The sequence below is a fragment of the Lactuca saligna genome, chromosome 7, assembly GCF_052625555.1.
Source record: "Lactuca saligna cultivar CGN05327 chromosome 7, ASM5262555v1, whole genome shotgun sequence".
Taxonomy (NCBI): Eukaryota; Viridiplantae; Streptophyta; class Magnoliopsida; order Asterales; family Asteraceae; genus Lactuca; species Lactuca saligna.
The window spans coordinates 57,675,667-57,697,829 of NC_136423.1; the positions used below are offsets into that span (position 1 = coordinate 57,675,667).

Consider the following 22,163-nt stretch of genomic DNA (forward strand, 5'->3'; position numbering starts at 1 on the left):
ATCAGTATAAGTAAAAGTTATGAAATAAGTAAAATTCATTATAGTGTCCCACTCGGTAAAACAGTGTAAAGTGGTAAAATCTTGTGCATGCAGGTTATCAATCACATGTGATTGACATGATAACTGGCATGTTTAACTTGTATTCGCCCCTATAAAACATTTAAAAACATTAAAAGGTTCATTTAGGGGTATGAACTCACCTGGTGTGAGTAGGTCCGACGAAGGTGCCGTTTGGGCGTTCGGTGTCACGCAAGGACTTGAACACACACAATGACCTATTTTAACATAGGGTAACATATGTTTACATGCAATTAGCACATTTAATACTAATTAAACAAATATACGTGCTCACAGGAGCGGAAAACACTTTGGCTAAGTGTTTGGGTGTCCCGGGTAGCGTTTAAGGGTGCTAAGGGTTTCCTATCAGTTGTGGAACTTTGCTAAACTCAAATATCAAGTGTGTGAATGGGTTTAAAGCATTAACATGGACCAATTTGGAGTTTACGGCCCAACTCAAGGGAGTTTACGGCCGTAAACTCCCAAGGGTATATTCTTGGGTGTTTTATGCTTCTAGCTTGTTCATGGGATTTTTCTAAGGACTTTTCATAAAAGGCATGAGTGGGTTTGAGGCCTCTAAGGGCATGTTCTATGAGTTTATGGCCAAGGAACCACTCCTAAGGGAGTTTACGGCCGTAAACTCTCATCCTTAGAGTTTTGTGAAGTTTAAAGCCCCTAATGCCTTTCTAGTGATTTCTAATGAAGTGTGATGCTATTTTGGAGTGTTAAAACTATCATTTGGATGTGTTTTGGGGAGTTTACGGCCTAGACAATTGCTTGGGCCGTAAACTCCTTTTTACCCCTATATTTCATGTGTTTAAGTCCTTAAATCCTTCTTAGCATTTTATAGAAATAGACTAAGGTCATTTGGGGGGGGGGGGCAAAAACCACCTTTTGGGCATGTTTTGGGGAGTTTACGGCCTAAGCATGTGCTTGGGCCGTAGACTCATTTTTATCCTTCATTTTGACGTGTTTAAGTGATCTAAACCCAAAGGAATAAGCCCTTAATTTATGTGTTAAGCCCTAGTGTGGTTTGGGAGTGTTTTGGAGGCATTTAGGCAAGGTTTTGAGGGGTTTACAGCCTAAGAATGTGCTTGGGCCGTAAAATCACTTTTATGCCCCAAGTCATTGAGTTTTGATGTTTAAACACTCCTAGGCTAGATCCCTAATTAGTTTCCAAGCTTAAGGACAAGTTTAGAGGCACGTTTGGCACCATTTTAGGGGTTTACGGCCCTAGAGTGTTCCTGGGCCGTAAACTCCTTATCCCATGCCTTCTTGGATGGTTTTTGGGCTATAACTACAGCTAGTAATGTTTAGAACAAGCTAGGGTAAGCGGACTTACAATTTGGAAGCGTTTGGTTGCGGATTCGGGGCGAAAACGGGTCTAGAGAGAGAGTGTAAAAAGTCTCCAATAGACTCCACTCACCCTTATATAGGGTTTTGAGTCGGGGCTCAGTGGGATTTTACCCGATACTGCCGTTAAACGGGGCTTTTGGTCACACCCGATTTAGTGGTCGTAATAATAAAACTTGACATTTTCCAAATAAATGGAAATGTGTGTTATGTATTTTTATTTCCTTTTATCACGACTTAACGACATGTAAACATACACAATTGAAATGTTTATTAAACTTGACGACTTCTCATTAACGGAACTTTTGAACAGTGCAATATTCCATTAATGGTAACGGAGAAAGGTAACGGGGCAACTTGGGTTGTCACAAAGGCTTAGTGAGTCACCCCCAAAATACCAACCTCATATAAAAGATATCATATCATAAACAAATAGCATGCATAATGAGCCTTCAGCCTGACTGGACCGCCTCGCAGGGCCTACAACCTATCTTTACCGCTCCCAAGCCTTTGGTACGTCTGGACCGCCTCGCAGGGCCTACAACCTATCCGGATCGCTCACCGGGCCTTCGGTCTGATTGGACCGCCTCGTAGGCCTTCAGTCTATCCGGACTGCCCTGGGTTTGTTGGCTTTCAGCATGAGCAGGACCGCCTCCACCCAACCCCAATCAAACAATCATGTGCACATAAATATCATATAAAAAATAGCATGTATATAAAAGTAAAACCGATCTAACATATCACTAATCATAGCAACATCCTAGAACCAGGATACCGAACTAACCGATCACTAACATATCACCATCCGAACTACCAGGATGTAGATCTAACAAATCAATAAAAATATCATGCAAATAAACCGGATTCAAATCCGGTAAGGGCCAGTATTGGTGTCTTATACCCTGTTGATATAGTGAGAACTCATCTTGCAAATGTCAAACTGTGGCGATAAAATCAAACTCCCAAATCACTGCTACGAATCCCACCACCTATAATCACCAATGATCAACTTTTATAAATACCTAATTTACCAGAATGCCCTCAAACGTCAACCTGGTCAAACCTTTGTCAAAGTCCAAGTCAAAGGTCAAGCTCAATAGTACATGTTGACCTGACTTGTCGAGTGCAGATTACTGACTCGTCGAGTTCCTTCAGAACTTAGAGAATCGTGACAATCCCAGTCGACACGCTGACTTTCCAGACAACTCATCGAGTCCATGCAGTGTCCAAATGTCGGGGAAACGCTAACTGACTCGTCGAGTCCATGCGGAATCCAGAAAGCCGGAAAACCCATCTAGACTCGTCGAGTTGGCCATCCAACTCGTTGTGTCCCTTCAGTCTATTTCTCATTTAGATGTTTTTAAGCCACCCCAAAGCTCCATATTGCAGATCTAAGCTCCTAAGGCATAGATACCACATAAAGTTGCGAACTTTACGTGCATGCAAGGTCTTAAGGGACAAAACCAAGCTAAAGAAGAAGTTCTAGGTGAGAAGAAGGCCATAACTTGATAAAGGTCAGAACTTTATGACTATAGGGGATTAGAGGAGCCTAGATCTGAAGTTGCAACTTCAGATCATGTCTAAAACCCAAAATGAACCCCAAACATCCTAAAGATGGCCCTATACTCTTGCATGGAGAGTTCTAGCTAAAGATAAGACAATGCAATGACTTCTTACCTTCAAAATGATGCCAAGGTGAAGTAGAGTCAGATCCATAAGCTTCTCACTGCTCCAAGTTCCTCAAGCTCAAAGTCTTTCTTCATAAAATCACATTCCAAGCTTCTTTCACACCACAAGTGGAGAGGATTCGATATTAGGGTTTATTGAGCTCAAGAGGGGTAGTAAGGGAGGCTGAGGGAGGCTAATGACCCTTTCAATAGGGTGCAAAACCCTAGAAATTAGCGTTTCATATTCCAGCTCCTACTCGTCGAGTTGGGTCCTCCGACTCGTCGAGTAGGTCACTTAAGTCACACGACCAGATACATTCCTATATGATGAGTTGGGGCATCCAACTCGTCGAGTAGACCTTTAAATATGAACAAGAAGATATAAAATTCATACCTAGGATTCGGGGTGTTACAATCAACTTCCAATGTCCATTTGAAGTTTTTTTTTTTTATCGACACATGACGTCAAGGTTTGGAACATCAGTATTGCTCTTTCTATTGACTTCTCTATGAATGTTCCTACTACGGTTAGCTTCCCGTTGAGGCCTTGCATATCTTTCAAGTTGCGGGACATGTGTGTTTTTAGGAGGTCTTTGATCTTGCTAGGGTTCATTTGTATGCCTTGTCTTCTGATGTAGTATCCCCAAAATTTTCATTCGTTAGCTTCAAATATGCATTTTGCGGGGTTGGGCTTCATCATCAATTTTTCCATCGTTTTGAAGGTTTCTTTAACATCTCATAACAAGGCAGTGTCGTTTGCACTCTTGATTACCATGTTGTCGATGTATACCTCGATGTTTCTTCTGATTTGATTTTTAAATATCTTGTCGATGAGGTGTTGGTACGTTGTTTTGATGTTTTTGTACTCGAACGACATCTTCAGGTAATAGATGTGGAGGTCTGTGTAGAATGATGTTTTTTTCTTCATCTTAATTCTTTTCTCATGAAGATTTGGTGATAGCCATTATAGGCGTCCAAAGAAGCACTTTCATTTGAAACATTCCAACGATTCTACCTTCAGATCTCTCTATGGGAGGGGATAATAGTCTTTTGGGCATATTTTATTCAAATTTAAGTAGTCGACGCACATTTGACATCTGTCGTCGTGGATTTTGAACATGACCAGGTGGCAATCCAGGTTGGAAAGATGGCGTCTCGTACGATGTCAGTTTTAACTAACTTAGTGACTTCAGCGTTGATTGCCTTGTTTCTCTCTCCATCTTGCCCCCTCCTTTTTTGTTTGATTATGTTGTCATCGGGGTAGATGTTCAGGTGCTCGATGATGTCATGACTTACTCCAACCATATCTGTGGCTCCCATCCGGTGGCGGATGCAAGCTATGGCTAGTGGGGTGTATGGCCGGACTTGGAAGTGGGTACACCCTATATATTTCAAAAATAACCCTAATAAATCAGAATTTTGCTGGAAAAATTCCATATATGGAACCCCTGTTAAGTTTGGTTTTGGATCCCCCTGCTCCCATCCAAAGATGTGCTTGTATTTTTTTTAGAAGACAAAGTAGTTTTCTCTCGTGGAGGCTGTTAGTGTAGAGCCAATCTCGATCTGCTGACCCAAGTATTTGGTGTGGATTACTTCTTTTGCTCTTCGTTCTTTTTGTCTTGGTTACTTCCATCCTTGGATTATTTCTTCGTGAACCATAATTTAGTTGCATTCGAGTGTGCTTAGTGGTGTGGCAGGAACCAGCAACTTCAAGCAGCCAGCATTGATCATGAAAATAAGGGTTACACCAGAACAACCACATTAGATCTTGCAAAATCTTTAAATACACTTGTTCTTTAAGATCTCAAGAATACTAATGTACTTCTACAAAAGTATCCAGCATCAGCAATGGTGATCTATCACATTGGAACCATCCTTTTTGTGCATAAGAGTAAAATTGTCGACGTTCTGCACATGGGACAGGGAATGGGACTGTAATTCAAGTATCACCACTTTGTACATGGGGAAATCTCCTTGCCAAAGTTAAAAATCATCCACAATTTGTAAAAGGGTAAAGTCGCCACTTCATCACAATTTTTTTACTTTAAACTTTTTGAATTTTTCGTTAAAAATAATAATTGAATGTGTTTATGGATAATCTTTATTTCTCCCGTGTTATATAGACGATCTTTCTTTATACCTCCAATATTAATTCAGAGGCAAAAAGGTCCAAACATTTATTTCTTAAGTGGAAAGATAAAAATGTTAACCGGAAATATCAGGAGTTCAGGACCCAAATGAAATACATGCACACGTTTTCCACGCCACCGACATAACCCCCACCTGCCCAATATAATCCTAGTATTGACAAGATTCATTAGAATAAAGTAATTATTAAAAAAAGATAAAGCAGATAGTATCCAATTCAGGTATCCAATACAATATAATCGTACTTTATTCATCTTTAATGCCCTTATCTGTGTAGGAGTATCTTCTGGCAAACACAAAGTGAGTGTAAAAAGATAAAGCGGAGACTAAACAATGCAAGTATCGAATACAATATAAACCTGTTTAAGCCTTATATGAACCATGAAGATGTTAACTGCATGCATTCATTCAGATCTATTCTTCATTCAGATGGCAAGCTCATCAATCCATCCTCCTCCACATGCTTTAGCACAAATACAAGAAGACCTAAAGTACTTATATGCATCAAATACTAATGTTTCTAACTTTGTCTCTGTGAAGCTTTCCAGCTACCGTAATTACCATCTGTGGAAGACACAGATGTTTTCCCTCATGGAGACTTACAATCTGTACGGCATTGTAGATGCAACATTTACCAGTCCAAGAGGTTTGAGCCCAGAGATGGAGAAACAATATAATATTCTTGTCAAAGGTTGGATCTTGGCTTCAATTAGCGAAGAGGTCCTTGGCACTGTTGTTGATCTTGATTGTGCCAAAGATGTCTGGGAGAAACTGAAATCATTCTATGATCATACAACCGCAACTCCAGTTTATGAAGAACTTTCGGTACCTTTCGATATATCTGCTAAACAAATCCAATAATTATCACTGCATGTACATATATAGATTATCTAACAATAGATATCGCTGCATGTATATATATATATATATATATATATATATATATATATATATATATATATATATATATATATATATATATATACTACCGGTAGACCCACGCAAAGCGGCGGCGACGAATAATTTCTTTCGACGATATGTTTTTCTTTTACAAAAACTTTATGATCCATTTTTTGAAATTAATATATATATACTACCGGTAGACCCGCGCAAAGCGGCGGCGACGAATAATTTCTTTCGACGATATGTTTTTCTTTTACAAAAACTTTATGATCCATTTTTTGAAATTAAAGTATTTAGTTTTAACTATGTTGGTTGTTTTAAGCTAAACTAATTAAAAGAAAAAATAAAAAAAAATAAAAAATTGGTGGGAATTTAACCCATGTTTGAAGTCTTTTTTCGATACAAAAAATTGAATTTATAAATTTGTCTTTTAATATTTTTATTTTCATAGCTTATCCGTAACTTATGGATGATACAAACGGAGCCATTCTTTACAACCGTAGTTAAAAACAAATAGAAAATAATGATTTACAACAATATTTTTGCAAGAGCCTTGTGTTTTTACACAAATAGAAAATGATATCACTTGATGCTGTGAAATGTACTTAAAAAGTACATGTACAAGAAAATTGAAACACAATGCAATCATTGCCATAAACATCTATAAAAAATGAAGTATAATGCTATAATTTTCAAATACCCTTAACATCTTGTAAACAAAAATGAAGTACGAAAACATCAACCTCATTTTACACATCGAACATATCCCATATTTTCTAAAGCTTTTAGATGAAGACTTTGATTATTTTGTGTTAAAAATAAAAATATATTATTGTTATGAATAAAAAGTATGTATCATAGTTTTATGTTAAAAAATAGAATAAATTGTGTCTAGTCTTACTATTAGATTTTGACATGGTTGTCCTGTTGTTTACATTTGTTCCAAATGATCTTTGGTGCTAGATAGTTTATTTCGACTTTTTGGTGGGTTTTTATTCCCTTTAATTACTTTAAGTGTTATATAAAAAATGAAATTTATATTTTTACATTAAGCTCAAATGAAAAAAAAAAAATCATATTCTTCATGTGAAATCAAAATTACAAACAAATATACATTAACTTTATCTTTTGGTATTGTAATTAAACCCATATTCTATTCAAACAAGACATAAACACATCAAATCTTTTCAACGAAACAAATTTGACTAATTTTATCTTATATAAAAAAAACTAACTTTAAATTTTAATTTTAAGTAACATTATCCTCTTATAATTGAACGAAAATGACTATCATTTACACTAAGCGTAAACATACACAAAATAATATTAATTTTAGATATAAAAGCTAAAGATTGTAAAAAATAGTTTGTTAGAATCCAAATGGTTCAGAACTTCAAATAAAAAGAAAATCAAAAAGGCTATCAAAAAAACCCTTTTATCCAACCATAATAAGCTACATGAAATCAATAAGAATTTTGGTAAAAAATGCTATCATTTCGTGTAACATCAGATCTTGTGGTCAAGAATGCTACATGGAACTCAGATCTCCATCAAATTTATCATAAAATGTGAAAGTTCAGAATCTTCACATCTACATGAAAATATATAAACTTTGGAGTGGGGTGGAACTTAGAAAGAGAAGGTTGTGGATAAATTTACTAAGCTTTTTAACTACTACACCATTATCCCCATGCCCTTGAATATCTTTAAATGTATTGCCTCTATTCACCTCTTACATTAAGAAATCATGTTTTCATTCTATCAAAAGCCATTGATCTTGCACAAAGAAAAAAAACCAAAAAAAAAAAAGATAAAGATAAACAGAGGATAAAAGAATGAAAAAAAAAATGGTAACAATTTAACGGATATCAAAATCAAATCTGCTTGTAAACATCTAGGATACCTATCTTCCTTAAAGAAACCCATTTCGTTGAAAAATCACAATAAAAGAAAAACTAAAATTTTATCTTTAGACATAAATATCAAAATAAAAAAATGGAAATAAAATCAAACAAACTATGTTCTTGATATTGGTTTGAACCTGCAAAATACAACTAAATTTGTATCTTCATACACACAAACTTGAATACACAAGGTCACAAAGAATTCTTGCCAAATACCAACCATCAACATCAAGCCATTCTGATGGCCTATGTGTGTGCACCAGACTCCATAGTAACCTTGTACCAATATTTTCAAAATTTAGATATAGCAAACTATTACATAAAAGAGACGCTAGTAATATAATGTGACTCTAAAATAACAATATAGAAACATGTAGAGAGAGAGAGAGAGAGAGAGAGAGAGAGAGAGAGTGATGAATAATCGCTAAGTAATAATAACCAAAATCTATGAAATTTACTTGTGTAATAACCAAAAAACCAACAAAAATGATAATAAAGTAGCTTACCACAATCAAAGTGCCAATTTCAAACATGGGTACTTTGGAATATTATCATTAAGGATGAAAACATATATACTGAACATGTGTCTAGAATCCAAGAAACCTGCAAAGTTGTTATTTAAATCAAAATCCATATGTAGAGAGGCCAATGTTGAGCTTATAACAAACTCCTTTCAATATCTAAAATCGATCTGCTAAGAAATAGCAGTTCGATCCAGTGAGATCTAAATTAAAATATATAAGAAATAAAAAAAGGCTTACATATAAGGAACACAAAATAAATATCATACCCGAAATTGTGTTATAGAGAAACCCAAAACAAAAGCCTATAAATCTGCAAAATAACGAAGGATTAACGTGTTTTGCAGCCATGAATGATTATCATAAACAAAAAGATGAAATAAATTTTATAGATCGGTCAAGATCTTCTTAAGTATTTTCAAAATAGAGAGTGAAGGCAGAGAGAGAGAGAGAGGGGGAGAGAACAAAAATGAACCTCGATGATGATGTTGAAAAGGAGAAGCAGCAAAGTGGTTAGATACGAGAATAATGTTGTGTTTGTGTATAGATGTTGGGGCTCGGTGATGTTATGGCGACAATGTTTGAAGTAGTGGTGGTTGGTTGATCAATATGAGTAGGACATGGAGAAGAAAGCCTGACGATGGCGCAAGTGGGATGGCTTTCGAATGCATCTCAATGGGTTTTTGAGGACGATTAGAGAGCAACGTCTCTGTTACCATCGTTTAGTTTATATCCTTTGATCATGGATCCTAAAAAAAATTGTATGTGATTGGGGAAGGAAGGAGGAGATCATGAAATAGAATTAGAAGCAATAATCTTTAACTGCATTTTCACCCGATTTAAGAGTTTGAGATATGGCAATAAGGCCTAAAAAATGGGGATTTTAAAATTAAATCCCATATCATCCGAGATATTGGGATTCAACAACCAATATTCGATCAAAGATCAAAATAGGTTGGTCAAAAGTTTGTTAAAACTAAAGAAAGATATGCATCGGCTAATTGTATATTTAGCTTAAAAGTTTGGACCATTTCAAATTTATTATTATTTTATTGCTGATTACTTGTACTATTATCTTAACAGTTTGGACGTTTTAAAAAATAATATTATTATATTTAATCTATTTATAGAAATAGTAAGATTTCTTTTATAAAATAGTATATATATATATATATATATATATATATATATATATATATATATATATATATATATATATATAAAGGGTTATGGTTGCATAGTCATTTAAATGAAATTTTAAAATGGATTCAGCTCAATCGAAAAAGGAAGCAGAAACAGATAGGAGATAAAGTTTTGTCAGAAGAGAATATCACAATTTCATCCGAAATACAAACAGTCGATGAAGACATAAAACGAAAAGGAAAAAACAAGATCATACGCAACATGAAGTTGCGTCAAGCAATTGCGGAAGGAAATTGGAGGGAAGTAGAGTCCAAACTATCATCGAGTAAAGGCGCAGACATAGAGCTCATAGACAGTGATGGGAACACCATGCTTCATATAGCCGTTGGATTACGTCGTAACCGTATACTCAGACATTTATTAGAGTTTACAGACGAAGTAAACTTACGGATAATGAGAAATTTTGATGGAAACACACCCCTGCACATAGCTGCAATCGTTGGCAACACAAAAGCAGCATCACTCTTGGTAAAAAAAAACAGAAGATTGTTGGAAATTACAGACCATAAAGGTGAAATACCTTTAGACAAAGCTTATGAAAATATGCATCTTGACACCATAGAATATTTGTTGAAAGCTGCGAATGATGTCGATGGAAAATCCAAGGCTGGTGTAAAAGTAGGCGTTAACCTTCTTGTTAATGCTGTTACTGCAAAGCAATATGGTGCGTAGCCGACAGAAATACGATGTTTCTAAGATTTACTACTTTAATTATTCACAGTTTTTAAAATATGCTTGTAGACTTAGCAACACAGTTAGTCAAGAAGTCTCCTGAATTTGTTGTGGAAAATGATAATATACTTCTGGCAATAACTAGAACTTTTCCAATGGGGCTGGATTACTGGGAAATGCTTATATATCCAAGTAAGTTTCTAATATGCTAGAGATATATAATCTCTTTGTTATTCTTCTTTTATTATGGTTTAATTTTTTCTTTCAGATATGGGTGATATTTGTGAAAGGATAGTCATGAGAGCCAGGGACTCGTTTAAAGTATTAGTATACTACTGCAAAGACATGATGTGTATAATAGAAGATGTACATGATGACCTGATCTTTGGTAGTAGACAACTGCTACTATACTTCACATTGAGATTTGAGCTACTGATATATAACCTGTAAATACAACCCCAGAATTTATCATATAGTTGACATCACAAATGAATGTTTTCTGCTTATGCAGGTCCATTAGCCATGCTTCGTTGGATTTATTACATGATTCACCTACTCATATTGATGTTTTATTTTCCTATCTTTGTGTTTTATTTCCTCTTCTGGAAGGTTGCAACCAGAGTAGGTATATAAAGACTCAATTTGTATCAGTTGCGTTTAAACTATAATTAACTAATTCTATATAATACAAGTTTGATGATTGTTTTGAACCAATTATTTCCCAACTATCAGTTCCACCAATTAAGCGTATCGAGAAGAAAATGAAGGAACAGAAAGCAGCAAAAGAAGTTTTAAAATTGGTATGTGATGAAATAGAGAAGTTGGAATTCCCTGATGCTCATCCTCTGTATTATAGAGTTGTTCTTGAGGCTGCACGTCAAAACATTTATGAGGTTGTTGATGAGATTTTAATGAGATCTCCTAAAGCAGTTCGATATAAAGATGAGAGTGGGTATGACGTTATACAGTTAGCAGTTATACATCGTTCAGAAAAAGTCTACAACCTTATCCATACCATTGGGGAGCGTAAGAGTGTTTACAGAACGATCGAAGATTCTTCTAAGAACAATATGTTGCACTTGGTTGGAAGATTACCTCCTTTTCAGAAACTCAGACATAGAAGAGGCCCAGCATTACAGCTACAAAAAGAGCTTCACTGGCGCCAGGTATATACATCCAAAATGAATTCTTTACCATTATTGTAGCTAGGGAAGGAAGTAATTTACTTTTTGTTTTATATTTTACAGGAAATTGAGAAGCTCGTGTTTCCCACTGGCACTATAAAAGATAACACTTTCAAAGAGACACCAGATAAGGTGTTCAGAAGGGAGCACGAAAATATGGTGAAGGAAGCAGAAAAGTGGATGAAAGCAGTAGCAGAATCATGCAGCATCACTGCAGCACTAATTACCACAATTGTGTTTGCGGCAGCCATTACAGTACCAGGTGGAAGCAATCAAGAAACAGGCATCCCGGTGTTTACAAAAGAAATAGCTTTCACGATCTTTGCTGTATCAGATTCAATCTCACTATTTGCATCCAGCACAGCATTACTGATGTTCTTGTCGATCCTCACAGGAAGTTTTGATGAGAGAGATTTTCTAGTCATTTTGCCAAGACGACTGATGATTGGTCTTTGTGCGTTGATGCTATCTACAACTGCCATGATGGTGGCCTTTGGGGCAACGTTGTTCATTGTCTTTTCTCATAAAAGACCATGGATGCTTGCTCCAATTTGTTTATTATCTTCGGTCCCGATTGCGACTTTTGGTGCTCTTCAAATCCCCCTCATAGTAACTCTCTATCGGTCGACATATGGACACATATTTGGCAATCCAAAAACAAAAAAATACGATATTGAAGACAGATGACTTACAACTTGTTTTTGGAAAGTGAAACGAGCATGCATCTTGGAATGATGCATCTACGGTCCAACAGTTATACATTGAATATGTTATTCCGAATAGTGAGATTTAAGAACTGAATTCTAGTTTGATAACTAAAAGTATTTCATATATTACATGTCCCTTCAAGCTCCTGAGATATTGATGAATAAGTGAATAAGTTAATGGAAACTAATTGTTAAAGATGATAACTTATTAAGTGTCAAGGGTGTGTTTGGTTGGATGGAATGAAATGAATTAAGTAATCGAATGGATGAAGTAATTGGATGGATTATTATCATGTGATTGTCGTGTTTGGTTACTCAAATGGAATGCAAATAAGTCAATAATACTTGTTGTTTGGTACCGAGGTATGGAAATTCAAATAAATGGAATGAATTAATGGACAGTGACAAAGTATCCTTAACACAAAATGCATACGATTTATAAAATTTTAACAGCATTATCGTGGAAAATAATATATATACATTTACTAGAAACCAGATCTGCTTCAAAAGGTTCATCATTCAGTTGCTCTTTTGTTTTCTTCTTGATATATAATCATCGTCAAACTTACAACATATGATAACACTAGTACAGAATAGCTTTTGTAGTGCAATTTTTTTTTTTGAGCCGGTTATTTTAGGAAACCGCCTCATCAAATCAATGTAGCACTAAAAACCATGAAAACCGCATTAAAAGAGCAACAAAAAAATTCCTCCAACAAGACACCTAGCAAATCAAATAGTGGCACGGGAATGGGGTCGAATCGTGCCTCACCACACATACATGTTGATGACATCATGACGACTTCAGTTTATCGTCCACAAGTATTCAACCAGTTCACTCCTATTTTTTGTTAATTTAGTATTATTTTGATAATATTATAACAATTTTTAATTTTTTTGTTATTTTAGTTTGAGAAAAACCACATTGCTTATCAACATGAAATTAATGAATATTTTCAAGGTGGTTTAGTTGATATGATTAGTCTTAAAAACTTGTTTTATGCTCATTTTTAGACATATTATGTTTTTTTTAGATGTTTTATGTTTGTATATAATCATATCTAATTACTAATGTTTTGTGTTTGTATGTAGATGTTATCTATGAATCCACCACAAGTTCATTTAAATGCACCCGAACCCAGAGCCAGACCCGAACCCGAATCCGAATTTGAATCCGAACTCGAATCTGAATCCGAATCCGAATCCAAAACCAAACCCGAACCTGAATTCGTTACACATGATGAACCTGACTAGTTTACATCCTTGAGCAAATTACAAGAACAAAGACCTCAAATTCAATCTGTTGGTTTTCAAGTAGTAGAGTTTTTTGGGAATGCAAATGTTGTTAATATTTTTTCACCCAAAGGGATGTATCGCCGTAGGGTTCAAATTACCATCCAATATATCGAGGTATTACAACTATTTTTAAGAGATTGGCTTGATCAAAGCGTTATTCATTGCTTTGCAATGTAAGTTATTATTATATTTTTTAATATGGTATTATAACTTTTTAGATATAATTAATTTTTACTAACATTGTGTAATATATATAGGCTTCTTTTTAGGTCGCCCAATTCCGAATGTGTTTTTTTTATCCGCTTTGCATTCCACGATTAGATACTAAAACAGACCTGTCGCCCGTCACTAAACATATCGAAGAAGTATTTTCGTATCATAAAGACAAACGATATTTTCTTGCTCCATATTTACAGGGGTAATTTTTTTCTTTCCATAATACATCCACATACATATACACACTACACTTATATAAATACACAGTACACATATATACTTACTTGTTAAATAATTCTTATTTTTGTAGTATGCATTGGTTGCTTTTTATCCTATGTCCTGAAAGCAAATGTGGTTATATTCTTGATTCTTTATGTGAAAAGAACCAAGAAAAGAAAAAAGACGCTTACCACTTTCCTTCTTTCATTGATAATGTTTTCCCGGTACGAGTTAATAAGTGGGAAACACTAAAGGTATGTTTTCTATTAATTTTTATCAATGTATTTCAAGTGGTTTGAAATAGTTATTGTGAATTAAATACAGTGCTACAAACAAAAAGGTGGATGTGAATGTGGAATTATAGTAATAAAACATATGAATGAGTTTATTGAAACCATTCAACATGATTTTGAAAATAAAGTAAGTATTTTGTATAGATTAAAAATATCAATATTTTGTGTGTGTGTGTGTGTGTATATATATATATATATATATATATATATATTGTTTATTTGTTTGTTGTAGTTATGGAAAAAGAAGAGTTTTGTTACGCCCGTTAAACTTGAAGATATGGTCTCAGAAATAATACCTCGTTTAATTAAGATGGTGAACGATAGTCGGAAAAGAACTTTCTAAGAATTATAATGTTTTGTGTTTTATTATAACTAAAATGTAAATTAGAAATTGTTGGTTTTTTGTATAATGAAGTTTTGTTAAATACTATGTTTTTGCTTATTAATGATTTTTAAATGATATATTATTTTTTATAGTGCGGTTTTGTTTTTGTGATATATATATATATATATATATATATATATATATATATATATATATATATATATATATATATATATATATAGCGGTTTCCGATTTCTGGTGCGATTATTTAATAAGGTGGTTGTTTATTTTTTGGTGCTAATATTTAATAGAGCGGTTCCTTATTTGTTGGTGCGATTACTTAATAGGGCGGTTTTTGATTTTTTAGTGCTAATATTTAATAGAGTGGTTGTTGATTTTTTAATGCGATTTGTTATTTTAATTTTGATATCTTATAAGGCGGTTTCTAGTGTTTTTTAATGCGATTTGTAAAGCGCATCATCAAATAGTACTATTTTTTAGTGCCATATTTTTTGGTGCGGTCAGAAAACCGCATCAACAAACTATATTAACCGCATCATCAAATCTCTTCTGTACTATAAACTACCATCCTCTCCCACTGGGAAAGAAAAAAAAACAATCAAATGAATGGCTAATGTTGACATTCCAATAGTAATGTTGAACAAATTTTTGACTTGTCTAGTGCAAGCAAAGGAATTTTTTTATGAATACTGAAAACATTTCTATAATAAACATTGTGCTTGTACCAAAGATGTGTTCTCCATGCAGGATATAAGTAGCTTGTAACAGAGATTATAGGGTTCTATTTTAGGGCATGTTGTATGCAAAAGCTCAAACAATGGTCACAATAAAGTTGAAATACGTACTGTGAAGGATTAGTGTCTTTCCCTAACAAATGGTTAGCATGAATCATGTTCAGTTGTAGATGGCAATGGTAGTTTCTGAAAATCTTGTAGTTCAAGCGTTTTATCAAACAACTAATATGCATCTCAAATTAATACACACTGCAAGAAAATTTCAATTTAGCTACAGAAAAATTCCGTAGCAAAAATCTGAAATCCCGTAGCTAAAGCTGAATAACTATGGAATTTGCTACCTAATTTATCAATTAAACTTCGTAGCTTTATTTCTTGTATCAAAATATTTAGCTACCAAATTATAATTCCGTAGCAATTTTGCTATCATGGTTTCTACAATATCTATATCGTTGTAATTTGAGTTCCATAGTAAATTCTGTAGATATTTTTCCGTAGCAAATTACGTAGCTTTCTGTTACGTAGCAAATTTCGTAACCATCTGTTCCATAGCAAATTCCTTAGGAACTTGTTTCATAGCAAATTCTGTAGCCCTCTATTCCGTAGCAAATTTCGTAGCCCTTTGTTTCGTAGCCATTTGTTTGTAGCAAATTTCGTAGCCGTCTGTTTCGTAGCGAATTCCGTAGCCCTCTATTCTGTAGCAAATTCCATAGTTATTTGTTCCATAGCTGTTTGTCCCATAGCGAATTTCGTAGTTCTTTGTTCAGCAATGATTTTTCCCGTAGCAACAAGTTCCAAAGCAAATTCAGTATGATAAAAATGTTCAACAAAATCCAAATTTTCAATTACAATATTCATAAAAATATATAAAAATGTAGTAAATATAAATTTAATAGTTACATCATATTTATAGATATATATCCTCGAAAATTCTTCTACGTTGTTGTCTAATCATCAAAATTGAATATTAATTACAAGTAGAGTCAAGCAATTTAGATTTGAACCGCCGTGTACACACCAACAACCACATATACTCAACCAAAGTGGAAAAACCAGCAAAATCAAATTTATAATCAACTTGATTAAAATTCAATCTGTTGTATGAAATCCCATTTTGTTTTGCTTTGATGGTTTCCCTAGTTTTTGACCGGCTAGAAATATAAAATTTGAAGATGAACACAAAGTAAAAACAATAATCCAACTCTTTTATTTGACATACTATTAACATGTACATAAGAAACAAAATGAATCACCTTTTGAGAACCATTAAATCCAACAGTGTCGTTTTTTTTTCTCTTTCCAAGCTATCACATGATGCCAAAAGGATATGAAGCTGTCACATGATGTCAAAATGATTTGAAATAAAGTTGAAAACAAACGATAATACAAAGATCATAGACACCCGAATAGTGATTATTGACTTAATATTATAACACTTGATTTTCTATTATAAAAGGTAAAGAAACTGAACCTGTATAATGACGTTTTTATTGATATTGCTCCATAATGCTAGGTGTCCCTTTTTCAATCCCAAAGGTGTACATTCTCTAAATTGTCCCTATAAATAGATATAGGGCTCTTACATGTGCCCTCATATCTTGTCAAGATCAATCTTATACTATATTATAAAGCATGTTAATCATATCTTGAATTTTAAGAGTTATAAGTTATAGAGCTTTTTTTACAAATCAATTATGCATAAATATCATTAATACTTGCCAAAACTTTGAATACTTGAATTAAGGAAGGTTTTTAATAAATTTAATTTGAAGCAAAATGACTATTTTAAATTATTAAATTCATATATATATATATATATATATATATATATATATATATATATATATATATATATATATATATATATATATATATAAATTTAAATTTCATAAAGTAGACACTGATATTAGTTCATTTACATTAAATGTATAAACATGCATGCAATATAAATATAATGTCTAAATATGAATATTTTATTTAAAAGTGGTCATTTTTTATTACATAATAACTAATAATAGAATCTAATAATTTCACCGTAACAAAACTATTCATCAAAAGAGTTATTTATCATCGTCGCTTTGCGCGGACACACATCTAGTAAAAATAAAATAAGATATAAGATAACCAGGTTTCAGAAATAACAACCTAATTTCATTTATTTCTTTGTTATAGCATCCAAGTTTTACAATATCATGTACAAGCCCTTGTTCAAAGGAATACCTAACATTGACAAAATAAAAAAACTTAATAATACTCTAGAATATTATTCGGAAATTGAAAACAAAAACTATAAAAGCATATATACCTATGAGAGCAGGTATGGATCCAAGAATTAGATATGGAATTGAGACGAGGGGCTAGTTGCAAAGTTGATCTTTATGCCCATGCAACAAACTTGGTCAACCAAGATTTGACCAAGGAGAATAATCTAAAATACAAATGAGATTCACTCCTGTAATTCGATCAAAATATGACCATATTGAAGACCAATTATGCATGCCAAAGAAGCTATAAGGGAACTACATTTGAACGTACTATAAGCTAATAAACAGTTAGTAGCTTAACCTTTTATATCATTAAGTACAAAGTAAGTGAAAAAATAATTATTATTTCTATAGTTGTCCAGTTTAAGTAAAGAACTTGACATATAAGTAAAAAACCCTTAAACCGGTACCACATAAGAATCAATTTACCACCAAGCATTGGCTAACAAGAGCTGAAATCATTAGACATATATTTTGCTTTTTCTTCAACAAATTACACAACCTAAAAAAGCTCCAATGTCAACAAAAGATTGTTATCAGCAGACTTGTTGAAACCATGAAATTCTTGATCACAATAATAGATTAAAAGAGAAAAATAAATTTCAAGAAAGTAAATTTGGTGTGCAGAAGATATTGCCTTCATGAAGATATCGGCAATTTGATCACATGCTGAAATGAATTAAACTGACAGTCTTCCTTGTGCAAACTTTTCACGAACGAAACAAAAATCAACTTCCACATGCTTTCATCGTGCATGAAAGACAAGCTTAGTACATAAATACGTGGCTCCCTGTAACATCTCGAGAATTATACAATTTATATTGCAGGAATAAGTTTAAACCCATTGAAGTATGGCCTAGAACTTTAATTGCTAATTTGGTGTTGCAGGCAAGGCACACAGGGTGTTTATATCTTGAATGCTCAGCGATCAGTGCATGAACTGGACACAGAGGCCTAGACGAACGCGGGCCGTTCCAAGGAGGAACGCAGTGTGTTCGCCAACTACACTCAAAAACCTATAGTGTCCACTATTTAAGCAAGTTGAGACCCAAAGCTCTTCATTCTTTTAGCCTCCATTATACCTTGAGCCTTTTTTTGAAACCCTAAACCTAATTATGATTGTATGAGCTTGGAAGACCATGTTTGAGTGTATTTTGGTGTTCTTGAAGAAAAGTGATCATCTTGGAGTCTCATAGTTCAAGGAAGAGCTTTTGGATCCAGGTTCTCTAGCTCATTACCAAGCCCCATAAGGTATAAAGTTTCTATCTTGCTATATTATATCTTAAGATCTAGATTAGGGCTTGTTTTGTGCTTCTTATGGTCATGTGGATGCTCTTTGGGAGTTTAAGCCACTCTAAGAGCCTAGGATTGAAGATCCTCATCTTTCTGAGTTGTTAGAGTCATAAAAATGGTAACTTGGTGGTGAAGGACCAACCTTGGATAGGTTTTGGTTCAAGGTTCATGGATTGGAAGCTTTAATGGATGTTTGAGTCTTTATAGATTAAGAATCTGCTAGGAAGTTATTTCGAAGATTTGAGCTTTGGACTTAAAGTATTAAGACATAAGTGCGATTTTGGTCCTTGGTCAGAAACGCAACGCGTTCATCTTGGGAACGTTGTGTGTTCTGGCAACCGGTCACGACCAACGGTCCAACAACGAACGCCTAACATTTGGTCCAACAATGGGCTTCTTGGGTTGGTTCATGTTGGGCTTTGGGCTTGGATTAGAGTTTTCGTGTGTTGGGCTTTTGGTCAGAAGGTTCTAAGAGTTTTGAACATTTATTTAGACATGTCTAGTTGGGCTAAGATTTTGTATTGGGCCTTGGTGGGCCCAATGGTTTTGGACTTTGGTGGGCCCAATGGGGTTGGTCCTTAGGCGACCAGATAATTATTTTAGACTAGGAATTGTTGGGCTTTTGGGTAAGGCCCATATGGGGTTGGGCCTAATTTATAAAATTAGGCCATTTGTGGGCTTGGGAAGTCTACCTAGTATTAGGCCTTTCATGTTATGGTTTTGAGCTTTAGGCATTGACCAAATTAGAGTAGCGGTAAAATGGTCATTTTATCCTAGGAAAGCTTATTAGGTTTCGACTAAGTGTTATTTTGGTACTGATAGGTCGGGGACTCGAAGGATCAACAATTCGGGATTTGCCAGTTAGTAGTCAGAGGATTATCCGGGGGACTTCAAAAGTGTGAGGTGGGTTTCCCTTTGTATGAACGGGTCTAAGGCACCAATATTGGCCTGTATATGTATACTAGTATGTTTCAGGCTTAGGTCCAATGTTGGGGATAGCCCGATGAAGGTTTATATGTTTTCGGACTTCGGTCTAATGTCGGGGTAAGCTCAAGGAGTCTTTGTATGCTTGATGTCTTCGTGATTCTTGCATGTGCTTATTTATACGTTCTGGACTTTGGTCCAATGTCGGGGTGAGCTCGAGGAATGCCTATATGTTATGTTATAGGTTTCCGGACTTCGTTCTGATGTCGGGGCAAGCACGAGGAATGTTTATATGCTTCCGGATTTTGGTCCAATGTCGGGCAGGACCCAAGGGATGTTTATATGTTTGATTTTGAACTACGATTCGATGTCGAGAAGTACCTGAGGAATGTTATTCATGTTTAGTTATACTAGTTGTATGTGTGACACTCGTATGTTCCTAGTAGGAAGGTAAGTGTGAGTGGGGGCCCGTATCTCATCACTAGCTAAGAGTGGACGGGATTCCAGATCTCATTAGCAAAGTAGGGCGGGGTCCAAGATAGGTGAGGCCTTAGGACTAGAACATATTGTACTGTGTATGATTCTTTATGTGCTAGCATGATTTTATGATATTGTTGTATGTGTATAGTGGGCGGGGCCCATGACAAGCGGGGCCTAGGAAGACATAGATTTATATACCGATAGGGGATCGATGCTAGGCGAGGCCTGATGTCGAACACTGTCCGATGTCGGGCGGGGACGAGGAACAGTCGGGAGCCTAGTATGTGGTTATGTGTATGGTATGTGGTAGGTTGGGGGAAGTCACTAAGATTCATGCTTGCGTTTTTCAGTTTTGGTTTTAGGTACTTCCAGTTGCAAAGAGAAGGGCTCGGGATGACTGCATTGCACACACGATGATGATTAGCCTGGGATGTTTACTCTGATGTTTTGATTTGGAAACTCTGATAAAAATGTTTTGAAATACTTAGACTCATGTTTTGATGAAATGGTTGATGACTTATGGTTTTACTATTAATTTAAAATGAAATTGTTGGACCGTGCTTTTGCGATTTTACACTCCCAAATTATCGCAGTACAAAGTTGGAACCGATTTCATTGGAACATGAAGTTCTCGTAACAAAGTTTCGAGCCAAGTTAATTCCGCAACCGTATCTGCTAATGTTTTGTATACTAGTTTTGTAGAGGAACAAGATACAGTCTTTTGTTTTCTAGAAGACCAGGAGACAAGAATAGATCCAAGATATATTGCATACCTGCCCGTGGACCGACGATCATCTGGGCATCCAGCCCAATCGGCATCAAAAATGGCACTTAAAGAGTTGAACACAACACCAGTGTCCGCATGTAGCATCAAGGATGAGGATTGAGAGATTAAGAGACCATGACTTGTCGTACCAATGAAGATATCGTAAGATGAGTTTGACCATAGCCCAATGATTCATAGTGGGTGAATACATAAATTGACATACCTTGTTAACATCAAAGGTTATGTCAGTTCGTTATAGCATAACATACTGTAATTCACCTACCATTTGTCTATATTTCACCGAATCATCAAAAGGAGCGTTGTCACCTAGAGATAAGTTGGCGTTGGTGGTGCAAGGTGACGAGTGGCGGAGCCTAGAATTTTAATATGGGGGTACAAGAATAACTGAAATTTAAAATAACAATTGAACCATAAAAATTTGGATAAACTATGAAGCCTTTTGAAATTGTATTTTTTTAACAAAAATTTTCGAATTGATGGTGGAATAGTGATCTTACTATTGTCTCTAAAGTCTTGGTAGCAATCACTTTTACTCATGAGAAAAAAAAAAATAGGTAACAAGGTTTAATATTTCAAGCTGGGTTGTGCAAGATAGTTAAGCTTACTAATATACATAAAATTAATATGTATAGTTTAATATATAAATTTTATTTTGGGGTACAACTGTACCCCTAACTAGCTCTGCCACTGAAGGTGATAGAATAGGCTTTGAGTGAGAGAGGTTTTGCTCTCGTCAACAACTCGTTTATGTATTTTCTTTGATATAGAATAATATCATAATCTCTATGGACCACCTCAAAGCCCAAGAAATAAGATAAGGGTCCCATTTCTTGGACACCAAACGAGTTACTCGAACTATGAACGATCTGGTCAATATAAGTGTTATTGTTCTCGGTTAAAATAATGTCGTCAACATACACGAGCATATACATAATCGTACCACGAGCCGAGTAAATAAATAATGAAGGCTCTATTTTGGAACCGCAAAAGCC

The 22,163-nt window shown here is 34.8% G+C and overlaps 2 protein-coding genes across 2 annotated transcripts; both read left to right on the plus strand.

The window, feature by feature from the left end:
* Window positions 1–5,654: 5,654 nt before the first annotated feature.
* LOC145006981 (uncharacterized) lies at window positions 5,655–6,086 on the plus strand. The gene has a single exon (XM_078965991.1). It carries the CDS (start codon window positions 5,655–5,657, stop codon window positions 6,084–6,086), a length of 432 nt encoding a protein of 143 aa, XP_078822117.1.
* Window positions 6,087–9,022: 2,936 nt separating this feature from the next.
* LOC145006982 (uncharacterized) lies at window positions 9,023–12,538 on the plus strand. Its single transcript, XM_078965992.1, has 8 exons — window positions 9,023–9,065; window positions 9,171–9,232; window positions 9,826–10,420; window positions 10,498–10,620; window positions 10,697–10,816; window positions 10,940–11,053; window positions 11,161–11,594; window positions 11,676–12,538. Exons 1-8 carry the CDS (start codon window positions 9,023–9,025, stop codon window positions 12,297–12,299), a joined length of 2,115 nt encoding a protein of 704 aa, XP_078822118.1. The 3' UTR covers window positions 12,300–12,538.
* Window positions 12,539–22,163: the final 9,625 nt, after the last annotated feature.